Source organism: Pleurotus ostreatus, assembly GCF_014466165.1.
Source record: "Pleurotus ostreatus strain PC9 chromosome Unknown scaffold_1, whole genome shotgun sequence".
In the NCBI taxonomy this organism is placed as follows: Eukaryota; Fungi; Basidiomycota; class Agaricomycetes; order Agaricales; family Pleurotaceae; genus Pleurotus; species Pleurotus ostreatus.
Genome location: NW_023503156.1, coordinates 1,945,448 through 1,959,495, shown reverse-complemented (window position 1 = coordinate 1,959,495; position 14,048 = coordinate 1,945,448). Strand labels below are relative to the sequence as shown.

Sequence of the window (14,048 nt, the reverse complement as noted above, 5' to 3'; positions counted from 1 at the left end):
GGCCACGCTGCTCTGCCCTGTCTGACACAGAACAGAGGGTTATCCCCCGTTCACGAGCCGAATCCACGAAAATATGCCAGGCTCTCGAGCAGAGTCTCAGAAATCCCAGTTTAGTGGTCGCCGTCGGTCAAATACCGCTCAGTCTATCCTGCGGAGTGCTGCACCAGTTATTACAATGTTACAAGTTGGAGACTACAAGATCCTGAATGCTTGGGTACACGACAATGTCAAGGAGTCCAACGCAATCCTCTTCAACCAGTCATTATGGCCTGGTGTTTTGGAGGGTGACATGTTACGCATAACTGCCAGCAGCGAAGACAGTGACCCCGGCGCTGGTATCTTGTTCATTGTACCCAGGGACGAGGGTTCTTCTAAACCCCAACTTCAGGTGAGAGTTACCCGTCTCTTCTGAAACACACTAACACCTCTGTAGATATCAATCCCCAAACCCGTGGCCGATGCGTTCAACTGGAGGAACAATATGGAGGTTATGGTTACTAAGGTCAGCTTATACCTACACCATGTATGATTCTTAATGGTCATTTCAGGTGGAGAGGGAGAACCACCAAGCAGATTACGTTGAATTAATCTTTCAAGACCAGTATCTAGGAAGAAACGACATGTGGCGCCTAGGAGAACATCTTGTTGGACAATGCATTTATAAAAATCAAGAAATCTCATTTATTGGTGCAATAGCTGCGAAAATACACTCCATCTACGTAAATGGGAAGCAGGTATAAAGGCAACCGCATCGTCTTAGACGTGTCTTACCTGTTTGCAATGTCTGAAGGTTTCTGCTGCCTGTATGACGGCCACTACGAAAACCATCTACAGATCTCTTTCAGCGAAAGTGATGATCTTCATCCAAGTTTGCCGGGAGCTCTGGGAATTCTCTGGCGACGGCGAGCGTTACAACGAGAAGATTGTCCATTCCTTCTTGCCCGCGCTCTTCGCCAAATGGAGGGAAGCTGGCACAAATCACATCGTCACCATTGTCCTCATTTCTCGGGTCTACTACGAACAGTCGGAAATCGACTACGCTGCTGGACCACTTCGCTTAGATGACCAAGGGAACTGGTACAAAGACTTCTACAAAGTCATTACCGACTTAGAGGTCATATACGACTGGAAACCTACCCTAGTTAGCCTGAAGAACTCGTTTTGGGACTTTCAACGCGACATTCTTTTGACGCACCACCATCACCGTGCCGCTGCAGACCCTCAGGCCGGCGCGGCCGATCAAGTCAGGCTAGTCGGGCGTCTTTCCTTCGCTCACGACGGACCCATCCTGGAAGCTCTAAACCTGGCGCTGAATCCTACTGAGACTCACTATATTGATCGGTCTCTATCGCTAACTGGTGCTACTACAATATTGATCACACCCGGGACCGGCTATTTCAGAGTCTCAAAAGCTCTCCTCCGTTTGACTACAACAAGGATGCTAGACCAAGGATTTGGCCTCGACTTGATATCTTTGGCGAAGCCCCCACTTCACCAAAGTCCCGTATTTAGCTTTGAAGGCATCGACCCCGAGTTGAAAACCGACAAAGACCCAAGAACATCGCTGAACGCTCGTTCGATGGACCCTCTCTGGGGCGGCGGTGACAATCCAGCGGATCCATTGAATAAGACTGTTTTCTGGTGGGAGCCGTTTTGGATCTCAATTACGTTCTGGGATGGTCAGATGGATTTGCCGTTTCGTCAGGATCGGTGAGCGCTTTCTTGAACGTAGTGAACTTGTCCTCAGACGCTCATCCCAGATTCATTGCGCGAGCTAAGATGCATGAGATTCAGATGCTTGGACTACTCGAACACGATGTGCTTTCGAGTATCGAGGTTCCATTTCTGCCTGCCGCTGAAGCAGAAATAAGTACTTTCACGGAGCGGATGGAGGAAGGCCGGTCCTGGAAGGTCAAGGCAGACAAATACGATTCTAGTGTCTTCACTCTCAAGCCCGATAGTAAACCAGCTACAAACAGTCGTAGCTCTCACCCTTCCTCTTATGCATCCTCGAGCAGCGGTACAGTCGTGGCGGCTTCGTATAGGACGATTACGGAAAAGAGGACTCATGTATCTCACCGTAACGCTATTGATTCTGCCAAAATTCCTCCCATCGAAGAGAGCCCTCTTCGCATCGTCATGGATCTCCCTCCTGAAGAAAGGATAACCCAGAGCGGTTTCTTATCGGTAGCGAGCACTTCGCCTTCTCGTGCCTCCTTGCAATCTATCCAATCTTCGCAGCGAATGACCCGCCCAGAAAGTCCAGGGGGGACCTCTCGAGATTCTAGTTCGATCAGAAGCGCTACGGCCAAGACGAAGAACTCATCCTGGTGGTTTCATCCTTTCCGTAGTGTCCCTAGCGAGCCCGAAACGACTCAAGTGTCTGCTTCTGCTTCCCCTAGTTCGAGTAGAGCAAGCTTAAGTCTCATGCCAATTTCTTCTCCCGTTCGGATGCCTGCCGTGTCGAAGGCCACCGTCAAACAGAGTGATGTTACCAACACTTCTGTTCCTGCAACTGCCAAAACCGCGTCCTCGATGCGCTCCACTGCATCTCGCGTTATTGACGACGACACGCCTTCCCTTCGGACGCCTCTCGTGCGGTACTCTCCCATCAATACGCCACCTCGAGACGACCATATGACAATCAAGCGTCGCAGTGCCAATCTAGCGACGCCCATAGCATCTTCATCTCCATCTTCTAGACCCAACCCCTCTCGCAAGGAATCCGCTATTTCCGGGGCACAATCTTCACTTGCTCGTCGATGGCAGCATATGTTCCCACAACCCGTTTACAAGCACGAAATCAAATGGCGGTCTATGGTCACTCCAGGATGTCTACCGCTGACGGGCGAATATTTCCCTTCAGCCTCCGAACTAGAAGCATCGTACGACGTATACTCTTATGACTTTGTAGTTGACCTTCGGGAGATGCACCCCTTCCTGGTCAAAGTCCCGCCCTCTCGAGGTAACGAGGACGACAACCGTCGTTCGTGGGCTTTGGTGGTCATGCGGGGTATGGCTGCAATCCGGCTGGCGCAAGGATTCCAGTTCGTACTACGCCCGCCAAAAGCTGACAGTAGCATCCCGGTGGAAGCAAAGGCTTTGTACCGACGGACGGCATCTTCATATCTCACCGACGATGATATGACACCCAAGCCCAAGGGTGCAGCTGAGATACTGCAATCTACTGTCGATCCCATATACCTCTCAATGAGCAATGAAATCCACCGAATCGCGTACGAAGGAGATACCATCAAAGTCAGTCGGTATGTCCGCCGCATGCCGCCAATGCCACCCATTCAATACAAATGTCTTATTTGGCCGAAGCTGGGTGGTGGATACACAGAACTTTCTACCGAGTTTACCTCTCATGGTTTTGAAGGGCACGTTTGGAATCGGTGGGCCAACTCATGGATTGTCGAGCTACTAAGTACTCACGAGAAATAGATTGGACATGCTTGCTGGAGGTTACGAACAGCAGTTTGACGAGGCTGTCCGCTACTGGCGAACACGATTCATCGTTATCCCAACAATAGAACCGCCTCTGCCCTATGTGGGACCGCAGGGAGAAGTATTGAACGACGAAGAAACGAGGATACTAGGCATTGAGAAGCTCGCCGAAATCTTCACAAAGCTTCGCTGGCAGGTCGACGACAAGACGCCCCCCGTTCGCTTCCTCCCTACTACGCTTGGGCCGGCCATGTCGGTCTTGGATGACTCCCTCATGGCACAGCTGGATGAAATCCACGCTGCTGGTCCCCTCCGTAAGAAGATGAAGAGCGAGCGGGAGATCGGTGAGATGCCACTACAAGCCATTCCAAAGGCCATGCGGGAGGAAGACGGTGTACCGATCAAACATTATCAGTGGCATGGGGCCCAGTACCACAATTCTTTCACAGGGTTTGATTTCGTTTCTTGGGTCGTGCGCGAATTCCGAGATGTCTCTTCTCGGGCTCAAGGTACAGAGTTCGGCGTCAAATTGATGGAGCAAGGTGTGATTGAACATTGTCGCGATCGTCATGGATTCCTGGATGGGTAAGTGATGATGAGATTTGATTCTGAACTCTTGCTAACATAGAGTAGCCATTACTTTTACCGTTTCAAAGGAGAGTTCGCAGTTCCAATGACACCTCGAGGATGGTTTAAATCCAGGCGGAGTGGCGCCGAGGAACTTGGACGTAGCTACTATCCGAGTAGCAACATCATGGGGAAACGCAAACCCGCCAGCCCGCGTCGGCGAAAGAAGAAGCTGATATTGAGCCAAACGCTTGTCATTGACGTTGATCCTAATAAGGTACGTTTGATTTATCCTCCGATTGCCTTGAGCTAGATATAAAAACCGTTTCCAGCGGAGTGACCAAGCCGAAACAGTTATTCTACATCACGATATCATCCACAATCCGGGGACCGTCTTACACTTCGAACTCCAATGGATCGGAACCACAGCGCGATGTATTGAAGACCAACTGAGACAGTGGAGCCGGACAATTGAACGCTACGGCCTGAAACTCGTCGAGGCCTATGTTACCCAGATATGCGATGTACGAGAACGCAACGCCTTTCAGTCCTGTTTTCCGGTCCGCCTTGCCATTCCTCCCCCAATAGTGCCGGACCTAGAGCGAAGAGTATCAGAGAACACACAGACGAAGTGCTACTTTGAATACGCGTTGCTCAGGCACTTCGATTTTATTCTGGACATAGAAGCCTCCGAGATGTACCCCGACTCCGTGGATGTTGTGTACTCCTACCGGCGGTCCCCGTACAAGCACTCGCAATTCGTGCATCGGTCTGGAGTCGCATTCGTACAAGTCCTAGGCGGATCCCAAGGATTTCTGTTCTTGACCAACCGCTTAATGGGACCAGGGAGAATGGGCACCGCCGTGAAGAGCAAAGATCATCGACCAGCAGCTGCGGCCGAGGAAATCAGGATTCGGTTGAATCGTTTCTGCTGCGATGGGGCGGCCCTGACCAAGTTTTATGACAAGGAACTGGCCTCGCTGGGTAACCCAGAGCCCGAGGACCCCCCTCCACTTAGTATATAATATCATTATTGTCGATGTAGAAGCTAGAATTGAACACGGGGAGATGTTGAGGTTTATGGGACATCGTGGGCACTAACGATAATATCTCTACCGTTTGGACGGACTGACCGCCGCCCAGGGTCTCTGGAGAGAGGTTTCCGCATGTCTGGTCCTCGAATGTCAGATCGGCTACTACACAACGTCACCGCCACGTACCGAATGCGTCTTCCTCGTCCCGTCCTCCTTTTCCTACGCCCAGACTTCCGTAGTATTCCCTTACCCGTCTATAGACGCTATATCCCAGTTTCTCGTACATGTCTATAGCAACATAGTTCGCACATCGAACATAAAGATCGACGAAGAAGCCTCGGTAGATTTCGTCTGACACGAATTCTAACAGGTCCATCATTTTTCGGGCAAGAGAGAGGCGTCGGTATTCTGGCGCTACAGTCAGTGCAGTTACATGACCGTGCCATTCGGCGCCAGAACCCTCAGCCTTGCCAAGAACTAAAGAAGGATTATCAGTAACGCGACTTCTGGCAACAGTCGAGTCGCGTACTGTAGCCCATCATGCGGCCACTTGGTGCTTGCTGAACGCAGCATAGGTCGGGCCACCGCGAAAGGTAGCTTAGATAGAAGCTAATGCCGTACTGATGTCCGGAGGTGTTAGTTAGCTTGACTCAAAACATTGATTCGCGGAAACATACGGTTTCTGTCCAGACATCCAAATTCCTGGTAAAGGTCAGCTTGGCACATGTGTAAAGTATTCTGACGTGCTCACACGTTGTTGAATTTGAACATATCAGTAGCTCTGAACGGCCTTAGAACACTCATAATGACGGAGATGCGCGGCGGGACTTGAGGATGCAAAGTTGTGTTGACCGTGGACTGCACGAGGCCGAGAAGGATACAGTGAGCGCCTATTGAGCGCCTGACATTTATTCCGAACTTCCATGGCTGGCGACCCTGGAAACATACGGATGAGTTGCCCGGTCTTCCGTCCTCGGAGGATGCAAGAGTCGACATTCAATGCACTCTGCTTAGCCGCAGTACTAAAGCCGCCAGCAAGGAAGTGACATCACAACTGCGGAAGCGGGCACGAAGTCGTTGCTAGTCTCCTCCTCCAGCAATATAAGAGGCACTATTCCTTCGATTCAATACGTTGCATTTCCGGTGCACCCCCACGAAACAATCCTCCAGAGGTCTCCAAGTCTACCCTCAGCGGAAAGCATATGAATGGGCCGTGATACTCGCATCCGTTCTATCATCTACCCGTTTACTTCCAAGGTCCCAAGGTGTCTATGAGGTCAGTATGACAGAGTCAGTTTCCATTAGAATTATCATCTCGTCGGTTCAGACCTGATCTTACAAGAACCTAGGGCTCTGAAAACTTTGATCCAAGTGTTATAGGCTCGTTTGCTCAGCTCTTCGTTCGATTCAGATGGTTTACTGACCGCAGTTTCGATGAGCACCATGCACGGCCACCCCTGCGCTGATTCCCATCTGCGCAGCGTCCGCCATTTGTGCGGGCTCAGTATATACCTTCGTCATTCGAAGAGACTCTCCTCGGATTGATGGGTTGGACTGCGAAGGTTATATACGTAGCTTTGTTGCAACCCTGTGTTGTTGCCCACAATTTGATGCATCCCACTTGCTGCGCTCGCAGTAGACCTCACTCGTCGTCGCTGATATCCTCGGGAATCCTCGTGCAAAGGGGAAACATCGTCCCGACTTCCTTCACGTTCTCCTTCCAGTATTCACAATCCCATTGTCTCGTCATGGTTTTCAATACACGAGTTGACGCTCAATACACGTCGAAACGTCCAACACCATCAAGTGTCACTGTATCAGTGTATCAAATATTTTTGCCCAGCTGTTGGCCTTTCTCTAGACGCTCGATGTCCTATGACGTCTGGCCGGTCTATCTACACCTTTTCTCCTTTGTGCTGCTGACGAGAATCCGCGGTAGGATAGTCGGTCTCCTACCAATCTTCTCAACTACCCTGTATGTCGATCTTAACGGCATGTAGGGTCGTTACCAAGCCAGCTCGCAACAGGACACCGAGGTATGCGATCTTGTGCAAGGAGAACTACCTCCTCGGTCAGGACAAGCCTTGGTAGAATGTTCTGGGCGAGTGTGAGATCATCAAAATCCTGATTACCTTGTGAGCCCAAGGGTCATATACATTCCTAGACGTATATCGTAGGCTCTTCTGCACATTGATGTGCTAGAGGAACATGGACAGGAGAGGACAGGAGACCCCTGAATGCCACGCGATAATAGCAGCGCCAAACAAACCTCTGTCACTCCGAGTGTTTGCAAGACCCCAAACACTTCGATCGAGGCATTTGTCAATTTCTGCCACTTACTGGCCAAATGTCGCAGCCTCGATATGTTCACTACAATCCGCCCAATGCACACGCCTCGCCACCAGTGAACACAACTACCATCGCGCCCCAGGATACCACAAAACAGCCTCCGCCTCACGTCCAACAGCCTCAGCAAACCCAACAGCATCAGCAGCCCCAATCCAACAATGGCGCAAATGTAGGAACCTCCGTACCTCTGATAGCGACCGGAGACTGGACAAAAGACTTGGTCCATTTAGCTAAAACCGCAGAATTGAAGTCCGTTTCACATTTCATCTTCTCTTCCCCCGCCGAGTGCTCAAGTCGTGTAAATCGGTCGTCACGCGAACAGAAAACACGCCTTGACACTGCAACTTCATACAGCACATATTCTCTCAGCGCACGCGACTTTGGAACAGAAGAACAAAGCAATACAGGATGTCCGAGAACAGAAGAACAAGTACGCGACGGCTGCGTTTATCGCGAGACCCTCTCCGTTGACACACCGGTTTCAGGCTTGAAAGCGAGCGGAACAAGTTGATCAATAGCTTACGTGAGGTGGGCCCAACGATTCACTGCACCTGCTTCTAGTTTGTCCTAATCCCGAAGCACTCGTAGATCAATGAAGATCGCGACAAGGTATGAGCCGCAAATCTCACCTCCTTCGTTGCCAAGTGTCCGAAATTGCCTGCTCTCGTTTAGGCCGATCTTATGGAGGTGTCCTTATCGAAAGAGTGAGTACCAATCGAACTATTCGGACTTGCTGTATGATGGCAGTGTCGAATTTCAACTCTTCGGCAGTTGGACCCACCCTTAGTAGCTCGCCGTTGCTTTAGCCCATCTACTCATTCCCCGTGCTTCGTCGAAGACTGACGTTCTTCGTAGATGCACCGATCTACGCCAAAAAATATCTGACTTGACAGACGGTGAATACACCATCGCGAAACAGGATGTCGACCGCTTGAGGCAGGAGCTGGGGCAGCCCCCTTTGCCCAGCCTACAAAGCACGCTCGATGACAAGTCGTCACAGTGAGTAATCTACCCTGCGCATCTTTATCTCGTGGTGGTGGGACTCGAAACTGCACCCACAAGAAGTCAAGAAACAGGGTCGCTTACATAAGGTTCACCTGGTGACCTCCAATCATTCCTTCATTCAAGTAGCTATTCAATTTTTTTTTTCAATTTCCATCATCGCTGTTACTTGGTCCAGGCTTTTCTCTGCTAGTGACTACTCCTTCGATGGACGTGATGCTAATGTCTCTTGCGCGCTTTCTGTGCGCTTCTAGGTACTTGAACGACCGCAGACTGAATGGAAACGAAAGCATCAGCAGCGCCAATAACTCCAAGCGTGGGCCTGGTGATCTGCTGCAAATGGATGCGCCGCCGGCCAAGCGGCCTCGTGGGCGACCGAAAGGCAGCAGAAATAAAGGGAAGGACCCGACTGCTACTATCGCGGCATAGCCGCGCGCTCACCCCACTCGACATCCGTCTGATGGGAACGGTCTGACAATTGCACGACAGGGACGCTCTCCTACACACACCCCGAGGCTTGAGAGTCCTCCTCCCCCGAGCGACCTGGTCCTAGGCACTCGCTTCAAAATGATTTCCCATCCCATGTCCATTTGTATCTTTGCTTTCCCTCTTGCTACGCCTTCCACAATTCGCACTATGTTGTACTTCAATATCAATACGTAAATCTGCATCTCGCATCCGATATACACTTCCTTGTCTTCGTAATACTGGGTCTTTCTGATTGTGCCGTCCACTGTGCTGTGTTGCTAAATGTCATGATCAAATGACTTCGCCTATCTTATCTGGTGACTTTCATTCTTATTCAAGGGTAAGCTCATATTTGCACCGAGAGGCGTAGATGTATTGATGCTCGCAGTGTTATTGATGCTTGAAGTGATCGGCTGGTCACGAACATTGCAAAATTAAGAGTGTCTCCGTGTGCGGACCCTGCACTCCGATGTGTTCTAACCCTGCGCACCACCAAGGGCTTTTGTCTGATAGAACCACAACATAGACTTCCGGCGTGTGTAGAACTGACAAGGATTATACTTGATGTCTATGCTAGAGACATCGGAGACTGAGGATTGCGAGATGCGCACCATTTTACTGCTCAACGGCACAGATGCAATTGCGCGGGCAGGTGGTGTACTATCCGTTGGACAAATGCGCACAAGTATTACAGACGATATTGTCCTATGTGTCCAAACGTGTGTTTCGAGCGCGTTAGAGTGGTATTGAGTATCTAGTGGAGGCGCTACAGGCCATTAGCACGGCGTTAGTACAGCGCTATGGAGCCGTTTTGCCCTCACAAGTACAGAATCCCGGCCGGCGTCCCCCTTGACTAACTGCTATCCCACCCCATGTCAACTCCTTACCTGCATTCTCTCTGCATCCAGCCACAAGATCAGGACGAAGCCTCCCATTGCACCTCCCACACTCTTGAGACGCCGGATGCTCAGGGTAAGATAACGCATTTGGCAGCCCGCGAAGGAAGGGTCCCTTTGACCATGCTCCGTGTCATCGATCCGCCTGCCCGATGAGATATGTCATTGCGCGAGGACCCTACATACTACAAGCCGTAAACCTCTGTGCTCTCCTGCGTATACCATATCCATAGTAGTAGGCCCGCTGTCGACGAACTGGCTCGTCGTAGCCATGTCAGAATGTGCAGAGTGCACGGACAACTGCCAGCCACCACTTCCTATGAAGGGATACGGGAGACCGTTGAAAGGCAGATTAATACTGCCTGTCGGCTCGGGTTCGATACTTGCGCCGTTGCTGGGGGTATGCTGAGCTGGCTGAGTCGATCGCTGACGATAGAGTCACCGTTGGTGGTAGACATGGTGATAGATGAAGGTTTGAGCGGGTGGTATGCTGCGTATGGCTCGCGGTATGTGTGTTGGCTCTACAACCGATATGTGCGCCCGGCTGTGATGCATTGATGTCATTTACATAACATGGCATCGAAGTCCTCTGTTCTGTCATCAGCTCGACATACGGTTCAGTTGCGTAGGATCGTCACGGTTGAATGAAACATTAATGGGTTCTTGAGGCTATTGGAGTAGCTTTGAAAGTACTCAATTAATTCCAGGGGAACCTCAGAACCTAAGTAGGCGGCGGCGGCGGATCATTCTAACGGAACCGAGTATATAGAGCACCTTCGACGAGGTAACTCGTCGAAATATATTGTAAAATACGATGTAACAGGCACCCCCGACGAGCTTTAGCTTTGGGGTACTCCTTATATTTATACAATGCCGAGAGACGAGTATGTGTGGAAAGAGGGACACTCCGATGTACCGAGACGACCGTGCATATTGATGCCCATATGCACATGAGGTCTTATTCGCATCAACAGTGGGGTTGACGGTAGATGATTGATGCAGACAGCCCATGAGAGGTTCGCTTTACTAACGACATTTGTCGCCGTTCTCTCTCAAAGGGACTTTCGATTTCAACGACGAAGTAGCTCGATATCGGCTCCTATAAGCGAATGGTTGCTTCTGTGTCGATTTGCATCAAATAAATGCGAGAATGATGATGGTAACGGGTGTATTGCAGTGTTACGTTGATTCAGAATACAAGTACTGAGCACGGATACTGATACAATGCAAGGCACTAGATGGTCTCTAGAGTGCATTTCCTCGGCTACAATCAATCTAGTGAAATTCGAGGTCGAAAACCGAGCTTACCGGCCAGGGCGAGCTAATAGCCACTTGAAACGATGAAAGTGGATATCTTCAACTGAGAATGGACGGAAAAGAGCATTTATTGGTGAGTTGTTGATCGCCGATGTTCCCTATGCTTAGTGATATGTAAGGCCCCGAATGAATAATGTTTTGCGCTCATTCGGCGCAGTGAGCGCCATAGACCATAACAACGCAGAGATGGGTAGGTTGCTACGGCAGTGTCAGAGAGACTTGGGCGACGAAAAAGGTTGTGTAGAGCGCATGGCGGCTAGCTAGTGGGAGGATGCGCTAAGTTCGGAATCAGCTCAGTTGATAGGGATCCCGATGCGAGACGGGCGTAGGGACCGCGGCGACTGGCGAGGAGTGGGGCGCGCGATGGCGGTGGACGGTGGACGCCCTTTGGTGGGTGATGAGGGATGGGGATCACCGGGGGAAGAGCAGACTGTGTGGCGCGACGAGCACAGTCAAGTCTTGCAGTGCGTGTGCGTAGTAAGCGGGTGTAAACGGATCGAGCCGGTTTGAGTATGAACCGAGCTGAGCCGGGCAGATCTGAGATGCGATCGAGTTCTGAGAGAGACGTCCGTTTAGTTTTACCACCAAAGTGCAAGTCCGAATCCGGGCCTCTTCGTATCCCGTCAGCACCGTATATAATCCTCTCGTCTCAGCCCAGAAATGACAATCCATCCTTCGCTTCTACTCTACCAGCAATGGATTTCTCTCCCTGCTCGTCCACCAGCTCTTTCTCATCCACCACCTCCTCCACCCTCTCCTCCTCCTCCTCAAACCATGCAGCCTCCCTAGTACACCCCTCCCTCCACTCCCCGGCTATCATGGATCTCATCGATGTTAAAATCTCTCGCTCACTAATAGGTAAATCAGAATACATCTCAGACTCTCGACGCTCTACTCACAGCTTCTCAGATTACATGGTTGACTGCGTGGCAGAGACCGTCGACTACGCAATGGGAAGACCCTCCCCGTCTTCGTCTCACCGCGGTCGCAAGTCTCGTCGCTCAGAGTACACAAAGTTCACCACTTTCGTAACAAATGTAATCACTCGGGCAGAGGTCGCAACTCCCGTATACCTCGCAGCTCTCGTCTACATCGACAGAGCTAGACCGCATCTTCACATCGCCCTGGAGGAATGGGCTTTAGAACGAGTATTTCTAGGGTCTTTGATCGTAGCATCAAAGGTGTGTATCCCCCTTGCTTCCTGGTCCCTGAACATCCGAATTAACATACTCTCTCCCAGTACCTCAATGATTCCACGCTCAAGAATGTTCACTGGGCTCTGTGCACCGGTGTGTTCGGAAAGCGTGACGTCGGCCGTATCGAGCGGGAATTCCTCGACGTCCTAGACTTCGAGCTTGCTATCACCGAGGATGACATCCTCGCACACTATGATGATATTGCAGCTATCGCTATTACCCCATATTCAATTCGCTCCATGCAAGTGGACTACTACACCTACCAGGAACCCACCCAAGTCGCGGTCGAGCCGACCAAGCCAGTCGCTACAGAATACATCGTACAGCCCACCAAGCGCCATACTCGCAACAACCTGTCCGTGCACATTCCCTTGCCAGGAGCCGTGCCAGAACTCTCTTACTCTTCCCCGGAATCAGCCTCTTCAGACGATTCTTCCTTCTCATCGTCACCTGCCACACCTTCCACCCTCAACTCCGATTCCGACGCTTCACCTGCCACTAGCCCCGAGCGTGAGACCTGCTCCAAGGATGATTCGTTCGCTATCCCTGTTGACGAGATTCATCCTCACGCCGAGTACATCGAGCTCTCTAGCCGGTCGGCTACCATTCCCGTGCGTCCCCCCACGGCGGCTAAGAAATCGGGCTTGGGCTTCACAAGCACTACGATGGAGTTGTTGAGGGCATTCCCTATTCCGCTTCCACCCGTCGCCCATCATCAGCGGGATAAGGGCATTCACTCAAGGTTCCCAATTCGCCTAACACACTAAACCAGTCGATCCGCTTCATTTCGCCATGCGGGGCCTTCCCCCTCGATTCTAATCAACCCCATCAAAACTTAATTTACGAACTCTACAACGAGCTCACGCATACCACAAACGATTCCTCCTACAACGGCATTACAATCCATTTATTCTTCATGTCCATAATTTCATTGGTATCATTGCATTTTTTCTTTCGTCTGTTGTTTGAATACTAAAAGGTCTTCCTCCTACACTGATCGCTCAGTCGATGATATCCACCCCTGCATTATTCAACTTATTCCTCCTTGCATATCTCTATCATCCATGTCATATCATGCCCATGCATACAGTACAGTAATATTTACTTACCACTAGTCTCTCATTATCATGCCCACACTCATTTACCTCCCTTCCACTCATTGTAACACACGTATACTAGTACTTATATCTCCGATTCTGGCATTTGTACAACTTGCATACGCAGTTTACACACTGCTCAATACCATTTGGTTGTTGTACACTGTACATATTGAATTCTTGGACGAGTTTCCCTCTCCCTTAAGGTATCGAAAATATCACAAGTCAACCCGAGACCAAGGTTAGCCTGCTTCCGATCAGGTGCCTTGAACATACGCTGTGCCCAATGCCAGCCGCAAATGGAACCGCACCCTTCGGCAATATATCCGGCCTGCCGTGCAGTTATGCACGCCACCATATCTGGGTGTACACTCTCCATGGTCCCAAGTCAAGTCACTGCGGACTGCCGCATTCAGCAAATTCCCAATCATGCAAGCTACGGCAAGAATGTACTGGAAAGGGCTACCCACTACGCGAGGCGCTGCGAAATTCGGATGACTCTTGCTACATGATTCAGCCAATTCCCGGCTCGCGGGACACGCCTGCATCCCCCTAAGGTGTGTCTTTGGGATCCACAAATTTGCGAGCGCGAGTCGATCCGCCGACCGAGTCATACGTGCATATTCCACTGACGCGGCCATCGGCCATCGGCTTCTCTACAACCTGCCTCTT

At 50.8% G+C, this 14,048-nt stretch overlaps 4 protein-coding genes across 4 annotated transcripts; 3 read left to right on the top strand and 1 right to left on the bottom strand.

Moving 5' to 3' along the window:
* Window positions 1-73: 73 nt before the first annotated feature.
* IML1 (vacuolar membrane-associated protein iml1) lies at window positions 74-5,042 on the top strand (the record flags this gene model as incomplete). The annotated part of the gene is made up of 8 exons (XM_036770319.1): window positions 74-388; window positions 434-502; window positions 549-734; window positions 791-1,710; window positions 1,761-3,398; window positions 3,448-4,035; window positions 4,084-4,294; window positions 4,350-5,042. 8 exons carry the CDS (start codon window positions 74-76, stop codon window positions 5,040-5,042), a joined length of 4,620 nt encoding a protein of 1,539 aa, XP_036636164.1.
* A 53-nt stretch (window positions 5,043-5,095) lies between these two features.
* Window positions 5,096-5,855, bottom strand: NAT3 (N-terminal acetyltransferase; the record flags this gene model as incomplete). Its single annotated transcript, XM_036770318.1, has 5 exons — window positions 5,096-5,193; window positions 5,238-5,528; window positions 5,581-5,671; window positions 5,729-5,753; window positions 5,803-5,855. 5 exons carry the CDS (start codon window positions 5,853-5,855, stop codon window positions 5,096-5,098), a joined length of 558 nt encoding a protein of 185 aa, XP_036636163.1.
* A 1,543-nt stretch (window positions 5,856-7,398) lies between these two features.
* Window positions 7,399-8,831, top strand: PC9H_000662 (uncharacterized protein; the record flags this gene model as incomplete). The annotated part of the gene is made up of 7 exons (XM_036770317.1): window positions 7,399-7,649; window positions 7,723-7,830; window positions 7,886-7,928; window positions 7,989-8,009; window positions 8,073-8,104; window positions 8,256-8,399; window positions 8,657-8,831. The coding sequence occupies 7 exons, from the start codon at window positions 7,399-7,401 to the stop codon at window positions 8,829-8,831; spliced, it is 774 nt and encodes a 257-aa protein (XP_036636162.1).
* Window positions 8,832-11,778: 2,947 nt separating this feature from the next.
* Window positions 11,779-13,046, top strand: PC9H_000661 (uncharacterized protein; the record flags this gene model as incomplete). The annotated part of the gene is made up of 3 exons (XM_036770316.1): window positions 11,779-11,941; window positions 11,993-12,264; window positions 12,324-13,046. 3 exons carry the CDS (start codon window positions 11,779-11,781, stop codon window positions 13,044-13,046), a joined length of 1,158 nt encoding a protein of 385 aa, XP_036636161.1.
* Window positions 13,047-14,048: the final 1,002 nt, after the last annotated feature.